The 14,884-nt window shown below is 45.8% G+C and overlaps 1 protein-coding gene across 15 annotated transcripts in view; it reads left to right on the plus strand.

Moving 5' to 3' along the window:
- Positions 1 to 14,884, plus strand: part of KMT2C (lysine methyltransferase 2C) — a 255,758-nt gene that overhangs the window by 166,117 nt on the left and 74,757 nt on the right. For all 15 annotated transcript variants that reach the window (XM_070423607.1, XM_070423606.1, XM_070423611.1 and 12 more), the window contains 6 exons: positions 8,273 to 8,454; positions 8,692 to 8,856; positions 10,023 to 10,132; positions 10,930 to 10,995; positions 12,877 to 13,089; positions 14,490 to 14,618. In XM_070423607.1, coding sequence (XP_070279708.1) covers positions 8,273 to 8,454; positions 8,692 to 8,856; positions 10,023 to 10,132; positions 10,930 to 10,995; positions 12,877 to 13,089; positions 14,490 to 14,618 — 865 coding nt within the window. The remainder of the gene's footprint in view (positions 1 to 8,272; positions 8,455 to 8,691; positions 8,857 to 10,022; positions 10,133 to 10,929; positions 10,996 to 12,876; positions 13,090 to 14,489; positions 14,619 to 14,884) is intronic.

The following is a 14,884-nucleotide window of genomic DNA, read 5'->3' on the forward strand; positions in this document are numbered from 1 at the left end:
GGGTTGGGGTGCTGCCCCAGGTCGGGTCGCACACGGGATGCCCCTGGTGGGTTGCACACGGGACGCCCGGGTGGGCCGGCAGATCTCTGCTGCCCCGCCCAGCCGCCCCGGGTCAGGTTGCACACGGATGCCCGCCGCCTCAGGTCATAGATAGTGGGGCAGGTGGGATGGCGCTGTTCCGCCCCACTGCCCTGGCTCGCAAATAGCAGGCCCGGATGGCGGCGGGGCAGGCGGGATGGCGCCGAACAGCTCTGCCTGCAGTATGTAAAGTAGCCGCCATCTTTTTGGCGGTTAATTTGCATATCACGCTGAGTGGCTGATGGGAGGCGTAGTGACGGTATGGTCAATTACCATGTTTGTCTATTATTAGATAGGATTTAAGTCTTTCTATATATTTACCTGGCATTTCTCACTGTATTAACTAATTGTTCTGCTCATTGGTAGATATTCTCCTGCTTTTATAGCATCTAGTAATTTTTTATTGAATGTGGACATTGTGAATTAAAATAGTATATTGTAGGGAGTTTGGGTTTTCTTTCTTTAAAAAATATTGAGTTTTTGTTGTGGCAGTTATTTGTGGATAAATTTAAAACTTTTGAAGCTTCTTTTTAAACATTCTGGTTTTAGAACCATTAACCATCTTAAAAATTATCAAGGGCCCCATAGAGTTTTTATTTCTGAGGATAATAAATATTGAATATTTTATTTTAGAAATTAACTGGGAATTTTTTAAAACACAAAATTATACAGGCACAGCTTGGATGGTGTCATTGTAATGCTGTTGTGTACATCGTGCAGCCTCTGTAAAACATCACTGAGTGGATTAACATGGAAAAGACAAAGTCTTAGTATAATTATGAAAATAGTTCTGACTCCCAGACCCACTGGGGTTCCCCCGATGACACTTTTGTGATGGCCAGGGTAGCGCTAGTTTATTCTTCCTTGCCACTTGGTCATACCCTTCCCTCCCCCCAATTCACCACTCTGACTAGTTAAGTTCCACATGTTTTCCAACATTGTGTGGGCTCTGATAATGTTCAACTTACACATTCCCTGGAGCTGTTGCCTTGGTCATGGGGCTCTGTTTGGCTTCATAGATGTCTTCAGCAAAAAGCCTCAGGGAAATGCTGTGTAGACTGCTCCTTCCTTTCCAGTCCTCTGTCCCGCAGGCTGCAGCTGCCTCAGCCTCCCTGTGCTCCATCATGTGTGCTTAAGCTTGTTGAGACCATCATACTCTGCTGGGTTTCTCCCTCCCTTGGCAGCACCCTGGAAAATGTCTACAGGCAGAATATCATAGGTCTCACCTCACTTGTCCTACTCCTCTCAGAAACCACAGTCCTGGACTGCCTTTTGTCCAGTATCCGAAAATGAGTACTTCATACATTTTGTCCAGTTTTCTAGTATTTTATGATGGGAGCAAGGTCGCATCCCAGTTACCTTACTGTAGTTGAAACAGATATGCATTATCTATATATATAAAAGCCTAAGTGACTGTTCGACTGCTTAACCATCCGACCGGTAGCTATGATGCACAATGACCACAAGGGGCAGATGCTTAATGCAGGAGCTGCCAAGCTGCGGTCACTTGGCAGCTGCGGTTCTCAGGTGACGCGCCCGGAACCAGAGAGGAGGAAGCCCGATTCGGGGTGTGTCACCCGAGAACCACCCTCTCACAATCTGGGACCCCTCAGGGGATGTCAAAGAGCCGGTTTCAGCCCAATCCTCACAGGCCAGGCCGAGGGACCCCACTGGTGCATGAATCCATGCACCGGGGCCTCTAGTAGACTATAAAACACATGCACCACGCTGTTAGACATGGTGGGGACCCTGCGTGATACCGGACCTGAAAGAGCTCTTAGAAATGAAGACTAGACCAGTCAATAGGAGGAAAAGAGTTGATAGGAGAGCCCTGGAATCTGTCCTAAGAGGGGATTTGGGGAGTAGGGCTGTTCAAATGTTGAAATACCGCAGAGAGGCCAGTACACACTAACATGTCAACTACATTTGGGAGTTACGAGATCTTAACTGGCTTGAGCATTTTCAGTGGTGATGGGCTTAGCAATCAGATTAGTGTGCTGGAGAGTGACTGTAAACTGAGTAATTTGAGAGTTTGGCTGTAAAGGACCATAGCGTTGTCTGTGAAAGAGGAGAACTTAGTAGGAGTAAAGATATAATATAAAAAACTTTTTCTACCACTAAATACCTTGGGTCTATCTTACACTTTGTCTTTCTTCTGCACCAGGGATTGGTAAACTATGGTACACGGGCCAAATCTGGCCCACCAGCTGCTTCTGTAAATGAAGTTCCATTGGAATGCAGACATGCTCTTTTGTCTGTAATTGGCTTCGCACTGCAATGGCACAGTTGTGGCGTTCATCAGGCCACATGCCCCACCAAGTCTAGAATATCCACTATCTGACCCTTTACAGATGTTGCTGGCCGCTGCTCTAAGCTACCCTGCTCTTCCTACCCAGGGTTCTTGCCTCCATTTGGTAAATAAGATAACGTAAGACTAATTTACATGAATTAGTAGACTAATCAAATTAATGAATACACATGCTTAAAAATATCAAATGGCTTTAAAAGCCTCACAATGACTGACCCACCCCCTCTTGCTCCACCCCCACTACTGAATCCTGTTCTCCACAGGTGGCCACTTGTGCCGAGCCAGCTCAGCCAAGGGTTTGAAAGCTTGAGTGAGGGTGGCGAAAGGATGAAGAAATGACAGACAGAGAGAATAAGCTGGGTCTAGGTGGATCTTCCTGTGTCTGGCTGAGGCCACAGAGAGATCCAGAAGGCAAGCTGAGCCTTTATTTTATAGCCAGAGGTAAACAAGGTAGTGGTCACCATAGTTAGACTGTTCTTGTGAGTATCACTTGTTTTGGCAGCACTTACTGCACCTCCCACAGCCCATTAGCTACCCAGGCAGGATCTAGGGAGTGTCATAAGGTCAATCCTAATTATTCTAAGTGGACTGTGCCCTTTAAGCTGGGACTTGTTTGTGGTTTTGCCAACAGGTCAGTCTGAGGCTTAACCCTATAGCTGCGCCCTGCAGCCACTTCTGATCTGCAGGTCCTGGTCGTGAATGAACTCTATAGCTTTAAATTGGATGCTGGTGCTGTTGCTTTATCTGACTCGGATTCTGTGACTTTCTGCTGTGAATGAAATGAATGCTAACTTAGTTCTTAAAACACACTCCTTGCTGTTACTAGTAGGGCTTTCTGAGGGTTGGTAAATCTCCCGGTATCCCCCAGTATAGTTCTTTTATTGCATTTAGTTAATAAACAGTGTTGGCTATGACTCAGTAAATGTTGTCTGAACATCTGAGTAGCATACCATGACATTCTTTTGTTTTTCATGGAGTTTTTAATAGCAAGAAGAAAATGCATGAATTCATGATTCCCCATCAGCTTGTGATGCTGTTTGTTTTTACCTGCTACAGAAGCTAGATCATATCCGATTATTTTGGCAGGTACCTGCTTTTCTGGGAAGAGTGTTGGCGCTCCCTGCACACCCCTGTTCCAATCTAGGCCTTGTTCAGCTGTCTTCCTTAAGCTTTCCTTCACTGGGGTCATTGCTTTCTGGAGCCCATATCGTTCCTTTCTTGGTACACACACTCATTTTGTTCCTCGTACCTTTAAGTAACTTCATTAGGTGGGTTATATGGGACCTGACTTTCGAGTCCTTGGATGTTTGAAAGGTATTCTACTTTCACACTTGATTACTGGTTTACTTGAGTAAGAATTGTACCTTGAAAAGTATTTTTCCATAGAATTAAACTTTCCAACTCTGGCTGCTGAAATAAAGTTTGATGCCATTTTTAAAAAAAAATACGGTATTTCATTGATTTCAGAGAGAGGAAGGGAAAAGGACAGAGAGATAGGAACATCATTGATGAGAGAGAATCATCAATTAACTGCCTCTTGCACACCCTTCACTGGGGATCAAGCATGTGATTGGGCATGTGCCCTGACTGAATCAAACTGTGACCTCCTAGTTCATAGTTGACTTTCAACCACTGAACCACTCTGGCTGGGCAAGTCTGATGCCATTTTAATAGTTGTTCCTTTATTTAAGTTATTTTTCTCTTAACACATTGCGTATCGCATAGAAATCTCTAAGACATACGCCAGGGACCACACGTTTTTGGGCAAACTGCACGTTATTTAAATCAGCATAATGTACTTTAGGTGTTTTCAATAATTATAACATTTTTATTTTCAAAAACAATTAATTAATTGTTTAACTTTTTTAACGTATGGTACTGCGTAAAACATTTTCCTCTATGAAGAGGGACTAAACAAAATTTACATAAGTATCTAGATTCGCTCCTTTTTCCATGGGTGTGAAAAATGAGAACACTCGTGAGCGGTCCTTAACAGATGGCGCGCGAAACACGAGAAAACTCCTGCATGGTACGAAATGTGTTAAGTAGCTTTAGACTTTCTTATTCTTCATGATCTGAGTTTTATTGTCTTGATTACTTGCTATTTCATTATAGCACAGGCCCTTTGTAATCCTTTTTGTTAATAGACTCTAGGCTTTAAGTTGATTCTAAATTCTTACTATTACATGGTGTGACTACTTTGAGGAGTTTTTTAGAAATATAGGGATTCAGAAACTTTTCTAGAGATTCTCAAAGTTACCTGAGAGAATAAACAGAGGAGTGAATGTGAATTTCAAAAGTCCTAGTTCTCTAAGATCATAAAAAGTTCTTGGGAACTCACATGTTACTTTTTTTTTTTTTTTTGCATTTTCATGTTGAACGTAATACTACAGGTGCCTTTGCAATGTACACAAGTTTCAGAAGCATGAATTCATGAAATATCAGTGGAAACTATGTCAATACATTTTAAATCCTTTCTAATCTAATAAAAAAGAAACATGCAAATTGACTGTACCTCCGCTACACCCACAAGCCATGCCCACCAGCCAATCAGGAGAAAATATGCAAATTAACCCAACTAAGGTGGCAGCAGCCACGGAGCTGGAGTGAGGAGGAGGCTTGGGTTGCCCCTGGCGATAGATGAAGCCAAGCTTCCCGCCTGCCCTGGCTGGCCCTGAGCTCTGCTCAAGGCAACAAAGTTTCAATTATAGAAGATAAATAAATCCCAGATACCTGCTTCCAGCCTGCTGCCGTGGCCAGCTTGAAAACCGTCATTAACCTCTCACCCAGGCTGACCAGGCACCCCAGTTGGAACCCCCACCCTGAAGGGGGTGTGGCCAGCCTGAAAACGGCCCTCAGCCCCTCACCCAGACAGGCCAGGCACCCCAGCGGAACCCCCACCCTAATCCAGGACACCCTTCAGGGCAAACCAGCCGGCCCCCACCCGTGCTCTAGGCCTCTATCCTATATAATAAAAGTGTAATGTGCAAATTGACCCTAACAGCAGAACAACTGGGAATCACTGGTCACTATGACACACACTGACTACCAGGGAGCAGACGCTCAATGCAGGAGCTGCCCCCTGGTGGTCAGTGCGCTCCCACAGGGGGAGCTCTGCTCAGCCACAAGCCAGGCTGCCAGCTGCCAGCACAGCGGTGATGGCGGGAGTCTTTACTGCCTCCTCAGCAGTGCTAAGGATGTCCGACTGCAGCTCAGGCCTGCTCCCCCTGGCAAGTGGGCATCCCCCGAGGCCTCCCGGGCTGCCAGAGGGATGTCTGACTGCCAGCTTAGGTCTGATCCCCCCCCCCCCCCCCCCCAGGCAGCGGGCCTAAGCCAGCAGGTGGACATCCCCCGAGGGGTCCCAGACTGAGAGAGGGCACAGGCCGGGCTGAGGGACCCCCCGAGTGCACAGATTTTTGTGCACCAGATCTCTAGTCTACACTAATAAGACAGAGATGCTAATTGACCATACCTTCACTACGCCCTAAGCCACGCCCACCAGCCAGTCAGAGCGACTATATGCAAATTAACCCAGCCAAGATGGCAGCCGGCAGCCATGGAGCTGGAGCAAGCAGGAGGCTTGGTTGCCCGGGCGATGGAGAAAGCCAAGCTTCCTGCCTGCCCTGAGCTGGCTGTGGCCTCTGCTAATGGCAACAAAGTTTCAATTATAGAAGATAAATAAATCCCAGGTACCTGCTTCTAGCCAGCCCCCACTGGGAGCTTGGGTGGCTGGGGGTTGTGGCCAGCCTGCAAACAGCCATCAGCCCCTCACCTAGGCTGGCCAGGCACCCAATGGGGGGACCCCCACCCTGAAGGGGCTGTTGCCAGCCCGCAAACAGCCATCAGCCCCTCACCCTGGCTGGACAGGCACTCCTATAAAATAAAAGTAATATGCAAATTGACCCTAACAGCAGAACGATTGGGAATCACTGGTCACTGTGACACACACTGACCACCAGAGGGCAGATGCTCAATGCAGGGGCTGCCCCCTGGTGGTCAGTACGCTCCCACAGGGGGAGCTCTGTCCAGCCACAAGCCAGACTGACAGCTGCCAGTACAGCGGTGGTGGTGGGAGCCTCTCCCGCCTCAGCAGCTCTAAGGATGTCCGACTGCAGCTTAGGCCTGCACCCCACTGGTAAGTGGACATCCCCCGAGGGCTCCCAGGCTGCCAGAGGGATGCCTGACTGCCAGCTTAGGTCAAATCCCCCCAGGGAGCGGTCCTAAGCCAGCAGGTGGTCATCCCCTGAGGTGTCCCAGACTGCGAGAAGGTGGCTAATTTGCATACTGCAGGCAGGGTTGGCCAGTGCCAGACGCCATCCGGGCCCCGTGTGCGGCCCTGGGCGGCCGGGCTTAGGCAGGGCGATTGCATCATCTAAGCCCCGCCCCAGCCGGGACCCCCATGTGCCGCCTAAGCCCCACGCTGCATAAGTCCCACCCCCAGCCGGGACCCCCGTGTGCCGCCTATGCCCCACACCGCTTAAGCCCCGCCCCCAGCCAGGACCTCATGGCGATCCCAGAGCAGGCAAGTGCGGAGGGGGGGTGGCCCCCAGGTGGGCCTGCTCCTGAGATCGCCATGGCGATCCCAGAGCAGGAAAGTTCCCCACAGGCAGCACCCAGGAGGGCCTGCCCCCGGTCTCTACAGTGATCCGGTGATCCATGAGCAGGAAAGCGCAGCCTGCAGGCAGCACCCCACCCTGGCCACAGCTCAAGGGAGAGAAAAACACGCAGTGGAGGCCAGGAGCCTGAGAGATCAACACAGAGTGGCGCCTGCTCCAAGCCTCCACAGTGTGGCTGGGGGCAGGCCCCCAGTGGACACATACACACACACACACACACACAGGACGGCTGCTCAGGGCCTCTGCTGCCAGACTGTGGCCATCAGTAGGACATCCGGACTGTGAGAGGGGCAGGCTGGGCTGAGGGAACCCCAACCCCCAGTGCACAAAATTCATGCACCGGGCCTCTAGTCCTATATAATAAAGAGCTAATATGCAAATGGTCATCATGCTGTCACGCCTTCACACTGTAACAGCTCAGACACTCAACACTGGAGAGAGAGTAATGGGGACCAGCCAGGCACTAATGAGCTTGCAAGAGAGGAATGGGGATCAGCCAGGCTGCGGCCTGGGAGAGGGACAAGCTGCCCGCCCTGTGGTCCTGGTGCCTGTAGCTGTGCCTGCGGCCTGGGCAAAGCCACCCACCCACGGTCCCCTGCAACTGCAGCCGGCCCAGGCAAAGCCAGCCCGGGTCCTGGGTGTCTGTGACCCACCGGAGGAGGGAATCCTGGGTCCCGGGTGCAGGGTGAGGCATTGGCGGTTAGGGGTGATCAGGCCGGTAGGGGAGCAGTTAGGGCCGATCAGGCAGGCAGGCAGAGGTGGTTAGGGGCGAGCAGGCAGGCAGGCAGGCAGGCAAGTGGTTAGGAGCCAGCGGTCCAGGATTGCGAAAGGCAGTCGGACATTCACCGAGGGGTCCCATATTGGAGAGGGTACAGGCCGGGCTGAGGGACCCCTTCTCCCCCTCATGAATTTTGTGCACCAGGTTTCTAGTATTAACCGTAAGGGGGCAGTATACTTGATTTCTGTAAAATCCAGTCACCACATCTGTAAAGTGGACATATAAGCCACTGCACAGGATAGTTATATGGATGGGAAAAGGCATTAAGATATTAAAATATTTACCGCTTTCTTTTATTCTGTCCAGTTGGGGGACTCCTCAAAGTATATGAATGTGTCCACCTCCGTGTTGGGCCACTGTTGGTACTCAGTAAATGTTAGTTTTGCCTCTTTTCTGCTTTTAGGTACATAAGCACCATATTCAGTTACATGTTGTATTCGATCATGCGCATTGTGTAGGTTAGTTATAAACCATGTGGGATTTCTTTTCCAGATCACTAAAGTGGTTCTCAGCAAAGGTTGGCGGTGCCTCGAGTGCACTGTGTGTGAGGCCTGCGGGAAGGCCACGGACCCGGGGAGACTCCTGCTGTGCGATGACTGTGACATCAGTTACCACACCTACTGCCTGGACCCTCCCTTGCAGACGGTTCCCAAAGGAGGCTGGAAGTGCAAATGGTACTCTAGGGTTTACGCTACTTCAGCTTTTAAAAATTAGCCATGTCTGCTTAATTGTATAATACATATTTACCATGATAGGTACTAATCAGATTTTTCAAGTATACATTTAATAATTTCCACCTACTCTGTTCCTCGTGAGAGAGGAATGGGGGCCAGCCAAGCTGTGGCCTGGGAGAAGGAGATATAGTAACTGAATAAGTAAAATTTCGACTTGTGGTGGGTATTGGCTTTCAGGTGTGTTTGGTGCAGACACTGTGGAGCCACGTCTGCAGGTCTGAGGTGTGAGTGGCAGAACAACTACACGCAGTGTGCCCCCTGTGCAAGCCTGTCTTCCTGCCCCATCTGCTACCGAAACTACAGGGAGGAAGACCTCATTCTCCAGTGCAGACAATGTGATAGGTATTGTGCTGGCGGTTTTTACCCTTATCGTTTGCAAGCTTTTCTCTCATAAATGTAGTAGAAGGAAATTAGGAAATAACTTTTTTAAATTTAAGAAACAACACCTTTGCTTTCTAGGTTTTTAGTGAGCTAGAAACCCACAGAAGTTTCTAGTTTTGTCTTCTCAGTTCCAGACTAAAGATTTTAAGTTACTAGTAGGGCTTTGTGAGGGTTGATAAATCCCTTGAAAATAGATGCAGCCAAATTATTGCCTGCATGTATGCGTTTTTCTCGGATAGTTTCTGAATGTTTTATTAGATTTTACAAAGGATCTCACACATTCTGTTTTCCTTTAGCCACTTTTTCTTAAAGCTCATCTAGACACTAAATATCTGTGTGCTCTCCCTCTGTGGTCTGTGTGCAGCTTCAAAATCAAGACGGTTGTCTTGGTTTTTTTTTTTTTTTTTTTTTTTTAAATATATTTTATTGATTTTTTACAGAGAGGAAGGGAGAGAGATAGAGAGTTAGAAACATCGATGAGAGAGAAACATCGATCAGCTGCCTCCTGCACATCTCCTACTGGGGATGTGCCCGCAACCCAAGTACATGCCCTTGACCGGAATCGAACCTGGGACCTTTCAGTCCGCAGGCCGACGCTCTATCCACTGAGCCAAACCGGTTTTGGCGGTTGTCTTGGTTTTAATGGTACGCTCTGTGCTCTGTGAGCAGTTAACTCTACATGTGATATTAGTAGTATTTTATCAGCACTGCAGGATTCTCAGGACTCTGCCCACAATTCCTTGTTCTAAGGCAAGGTTACTGTTCAGCCTCATTTGTATGAGCTGTGTATACCCCACGGTAGGTGCTCCACATGACACACAAACACTCACTCACTCTACAGTTTGCAGTCTCTGGATTTCCGTGCACTTACTTGCCGCAACGAACTTCCCAGATCTTTAGGGGATGACCACCAAACCATTATCCCTTCCTAGTACTTGATTTCATTCATTTTTCTTTCCTTCTCAGCTTTGAAAATGTTTGTGGGTCAGTAGGCAAGGTTAGGGGAAAAGGGTAACTTTGGTCTAGACAGGGATTTGAAGTGTGGAGACTGTCAACTCCTATTTTTAAAAGAAAACCATTCTTAGTATATTTCCTTTTTTTTAAGCGTACAAATATGGTCTTTTTAGATGGATGCATGCAATTTGTCAAAACTTAAATACTGAAGAGGAAGTGGAAAATGTGGCGGACACTGGTTTTGACTGTAGCATGTGCAGACCCTATATGCTGACATCAAATGGTAAGAGAGTGGTTTAGACAGCGAGTCTGTGCTTGGCTACAACCCTGTGCTTTGCTCTTCAGAACCAGTGAATGGTTGACACTAATTCTGTTTTATTTTTGCGAAATTATGTTTTAACAAATATTTTATGAAAATTAGGTTATTTTTGTTGTAAATAATTCTTATCAACCCAACTTAATATAGTAAAACATTTGCTTCCATAAAGTAAAATAAGCATATATTTTAGCTATAAATGTAATTTTGCTTTTAAAGCTTATAACCTTGTGGTGGTTAGCAGTATGTAGAAATCCCAGTGCCTTGGTTCTTTATCTTTACTAGTTTTTTCTTCTTATGTGTGCATTTTCTTCAACTACTTGTTTATTAATTTTAATTTTAATTTTTTTGTTGATCCTCACCAGAGGATATTTTTTACATTGCTTTTCAGAGACAGATAAGTGGAAGGGAGGAACAGAGGGAAGAGAGAGAAAAATATCGATGTGAGAGAGACACATTGAGCTGTTGCCTCCCCGCACATGCCAATAGGGGCCAGGGAGTGAACCTGAGACCCAGGTACATGCCCTTTACTGGGAATCGAACCGGTGACCCTTCAGTGTGCAGGCCGATGCTCTAACCACTGGACAACTCCGGCCAGGGCTCACCTGCTTGTTTTAAAGACAACTTTTAAACACTATTAATTTTCATGCATTTATTGTAGTAAAATGGGTACAGAAATAGAAATTTTAGTCATTTGTAAATCATTGAATATATTTCACCTTTTTGAAAAAGAAAATTACGTGACTTTTTTTCTCTCACTTCAGTGCCTTCCTCAGAATGCTGTGACTCCTCACTTGTAGCACAGATTGTCACAAAAGTGAAGGAGCTAGGTAAGATCTAAATGCTTTATTTGGCTGTTCTTTACAAAAAGATATAAATGCATAATTATTGATTTAACTGACTTCCACATATACATGATACCTACCTTAATCATATGGGTGCTAGTCTAAATTCCCTAATGTTGGTAATCATTTCTTTCTTTTTTTTATTTTTTAAAATATATTTTTATTGATTTAAGAGAGGAAGGGAGAGGGAAAGAGAGAGAAAAACATCAATGATGAGAGAGAATCATTGATTAGCTGCCTCCTACATGCCCCCTTACTGTGGATCGAGCTCACAACCCGGGCATGTGCCCTGACTGGGAATCGAACCATGACCTCATGGTTCATAGGTCGATGCTCAACCACTCAGTCACCATGGCCAGGCAGTAATCATTTCTATAATTGATACATAAATGCTCATCTTACCTAGTTTTAGTGGTACAGTATTCCTGTAAATCTCCTCAGTTGGCAATGAAATAACCATTAGTCCATATTTGCTGTTTTCATTGATATATTACCCTGCTTAGTTATCCTCAGAGAATAAGACCTAGTTAACAGATTCCTTCAGCATTAATTCAATCTATTGCTATTTTTTTCTGTACTAGATCAGCCTAGAATGGTGATAAATATACTTTTATTAAGCTCTCGTTCTTTTGCGTACTTCCAGTTGCTATCACCAGTACAAAAATATTTGGATAGTTCAGAAATTGTCCTAATGAATGGCAATTTTGTGGATTTAAAAAATATTGCAGGATTTCTCCTTATTTATATCTCTCCCTGTAAGTGATTATATTGATACTTTGCTTTCCAGATGGGTTTCTGCAGTGTTCTTGTTTCTCTTGTATAAATTGGTCCTCATCTTTTAGTCTGACTGGATTTCCCAGGAAAAGGCTCACACCTAGAGACTGAAGCTTCCCTTTTGGCTTCGTTGCTTTCTTTCTAAATCTTTACATTGATACATGAACAAAGAAATGCCAGGAAGATAGGAAGGGAGAGGGAGAAACAAACATTGAAGTGAAATCAAAACATCGATTGGCTGCCTCCTGCAATGCCCACTACTAAAGATTGAGCCCAAAACCCAGGCGTGTGCCCTGACTGGGAATTGAAGAACTAGCTACCTTTTGGTGCATGAGATGATGCCCAACCAACCGAGGCACATCAGACAGGGCCAGGAAGACCATTAGAAAAAAAATTGCAAGTTTTGCCAGTTACTTTTTTATTTTTATTAAACCTCACTCGGGAATGAGGATATTTTTCCCATTGATTTTTAGAGAGAGTGGGAGGGAGGTGGGGGGGGAGAAATATCGAATGAGAGAGACACATTGATTGGTTGCCTCCTGCTCAAGCCCCGACCAGGGCTGGGGATTTAACCTGCATGCCTTTGACCAGGAATCGAACCCAAGACCCTTTGGTCTGGAGGCTGATGCTCTAACCACGGAACAACTGTCCAGGGCAGTAACTCTTACTTTTAATTAAGTACTCTTAGCTAATTCTTCTTGCATTTAGTAGATAATAGCTCTATAGAAGTCACATTGAGTATTTCATATCCACCTTTTTTTTGTTGTTAATTCCCACCCATGGATATTTTTTACATTGATTTTTAGGGAGAGTGGAAGAGAGAGGGAAAGACAGAGAGAAACATCGATGTGAGAGAGACACATCAATTGGTTGCCTCCTGCACATCCCCAACCAGGGCCTGGGCCAGAGAGGAGGAGCCTACAACCAAGGTATGTGCCCTTGGCCAGTATCGAACCTGGGACCCTTTGGTCCGGAGGCCAAAGCTCTATCCACTGAGCCAAACTGGCTAAGGTCTTCTTTTGTATCTTGAATTAACTTAATCAGAATTAAAGCGAGAGTTTTAATTTGTGTCCTTGGATATTACAATTTTAGATCCACCCAAGACCTACACCCAGGATGGTGTGTGCTTGACTGAATCAGGGTTGACTCAGTTGCAGAGTCTCATAGCTACAGCTCCAAGAAGAAAGCGGTCAAAACCAAAGTTGAAATTGAAGATTATAAATCAGAACAGTGTGGCCGTCCTGCAGACCCCTCCAGACATCCAGTCTGAGCATTCACGGGATGGAGAAATGGATGATAGTCGAGGTAATAATAATTTATTCTTTGTGCAGTATGTTTGCAAGAATTAAAGTAGATAAAATAACCTTTAAAATAAGAATGACTTCTTTAAAGGTAAATTCCACTGACTCAGATAACCCTGGGTATGACACCTGGTCTTTCCAAGTGGGTTGTCTTACTGGACCTGCCTTTGCAGGTTCCCTCCCTTTTCATGTGTCCTTTAGCACAGAGCTTCAGGACCTCCCCAAGCATTGTGTACGGAGGATCGCAGGTGGGAAAGTTCAGAGGGCAGCATAAACCTTCTCGAGGCTATAAGCTTGGGCACCATGGTTAGGTTAAAGCAAAACGTGATCATGCATCCCATTCTAGAAATAGAAACGCCATTCTTAATACTTAAATATACAGTTATAGTCACAGGTGTTTATAAACATTTTCCTGATCTAATAATCAAGATTTTTCGTCCAGCTGGCATGGCTCAGTGGTTGAGCGTTGTCCAAGAAACCAGGAGTTCACGGTTCAATTTCAGTTCAGGGAACATGCCCGGGTTTCTGGCTCAGTTCCTAGTAGGGGGCATGCAGGAGGCAGCTGGTCAATGATTCTCTCCCATCATTGATGTTTCTCTCCTTCACCCTTCCTCTCTGAAGTACATAAAAAAAATATTTTTAAAGAAAAGATTTTCTTAGCTGAATTTTTGAGATGACAATATAATTTTAGTAGTATTAAATTCAATATGAGTTATATTTTTGCTTATCTTTGAAGCAGATGACCACAGGCTTGCTTATTTTTAGGGTGGTAATGTCTTTTCCTCTGATTGAGAAATAAAGTAATTATTATTTTTTGTGCTACAACATCTCATCACTGAACAGTACTTATTGAAGCCTCCTGTGTGCCAGATGTCGGAAGTCATATCAGTGAACAGAACAGATAAAATTCTCCTCTTGTGGAACTTACATTTTCATGTTAGGAGGAAAGACTGTTGAAATATATAATAATAAGTTAATTACAGTGTGTTTGGCAACTGCTATGGAACAAATAGAGTAAGAGTAAGTGGGAGTAGGGAGGCATAGGGGGAGGGGTGCAGGATCAGATGAACCCAGAGCAGTGTTGAGCACTGAGTTTGAAGGGTTGGGTGAGTGAGCCACTGGATTGATTACCTGAGGTAGAGCATGCAGACAAAGGCCCTGTGCAGGAGTGCCCAGCATGTGTGAGGAGCATGGTGGAGACTGGTTGCATTTTCTGACATATTGCCTTAAGTTGCATGAGTTCTACGGCTAATGTGGGACTTCGTCATCTCTCCTACACCTTTCCTACCCTGGGATGCATGGAGCAGGGCTTGGCAGCCACTTTGCTTTGTGTTGCCTGTTACATAGGAATGATGTATTTGGTAGGTTTTCCCCAATTTTCATTGTATATTAACTTTTTTCCAGAAGGAGAACTTATGGACTGTGATGGAAAGTCAGAATCTAGTCCTGAACGGGAAGCTGTGGATGGTGAAGCCAAGGGTGTGGAAGGAACAGAGGGTGTCAGAAAGAGGAAGCGGAAACCATACAGACCAGGTATGAGCCATGCTGCATGCTCTGATTCAAAGCTCAGTTACGTTAAGAAAAATAGAATGGGGTAGGGGGGCTTCACTTATCCTATATAATAAAAGCCTAATATGCTAAGTGTCCGGTTGTCCATTCAACCAATCAAAGTGTAATATGCTAATGATATGCTAAGGCCACTCAACTGCTTGCTATGACGTGCACTGACCACCAAGGGGCAGACACTCCTACCTGTAGGTTAGCTTGCTGCTGGAGTCCAGCCAATCGGGAATGAACGA

The sequence above is a fragment of the Myotis yumanensis genome, unplaced genomic scaffold, assembly GCF_028538775.1.
Source record: "Myotis yumanensis isolate MYYU_CA2020_CCGP unplaced genomic scaffold, mMyoYum1.0.hap1 SCAF_9, whole genome shotgun sequence".
Taxonomy (NCBI): Eukaryota; Metazoa; Chordata; class Mammalia; order Chiroptera; family Vespertilionidae; genus Myotis; species Myotis yumanensis.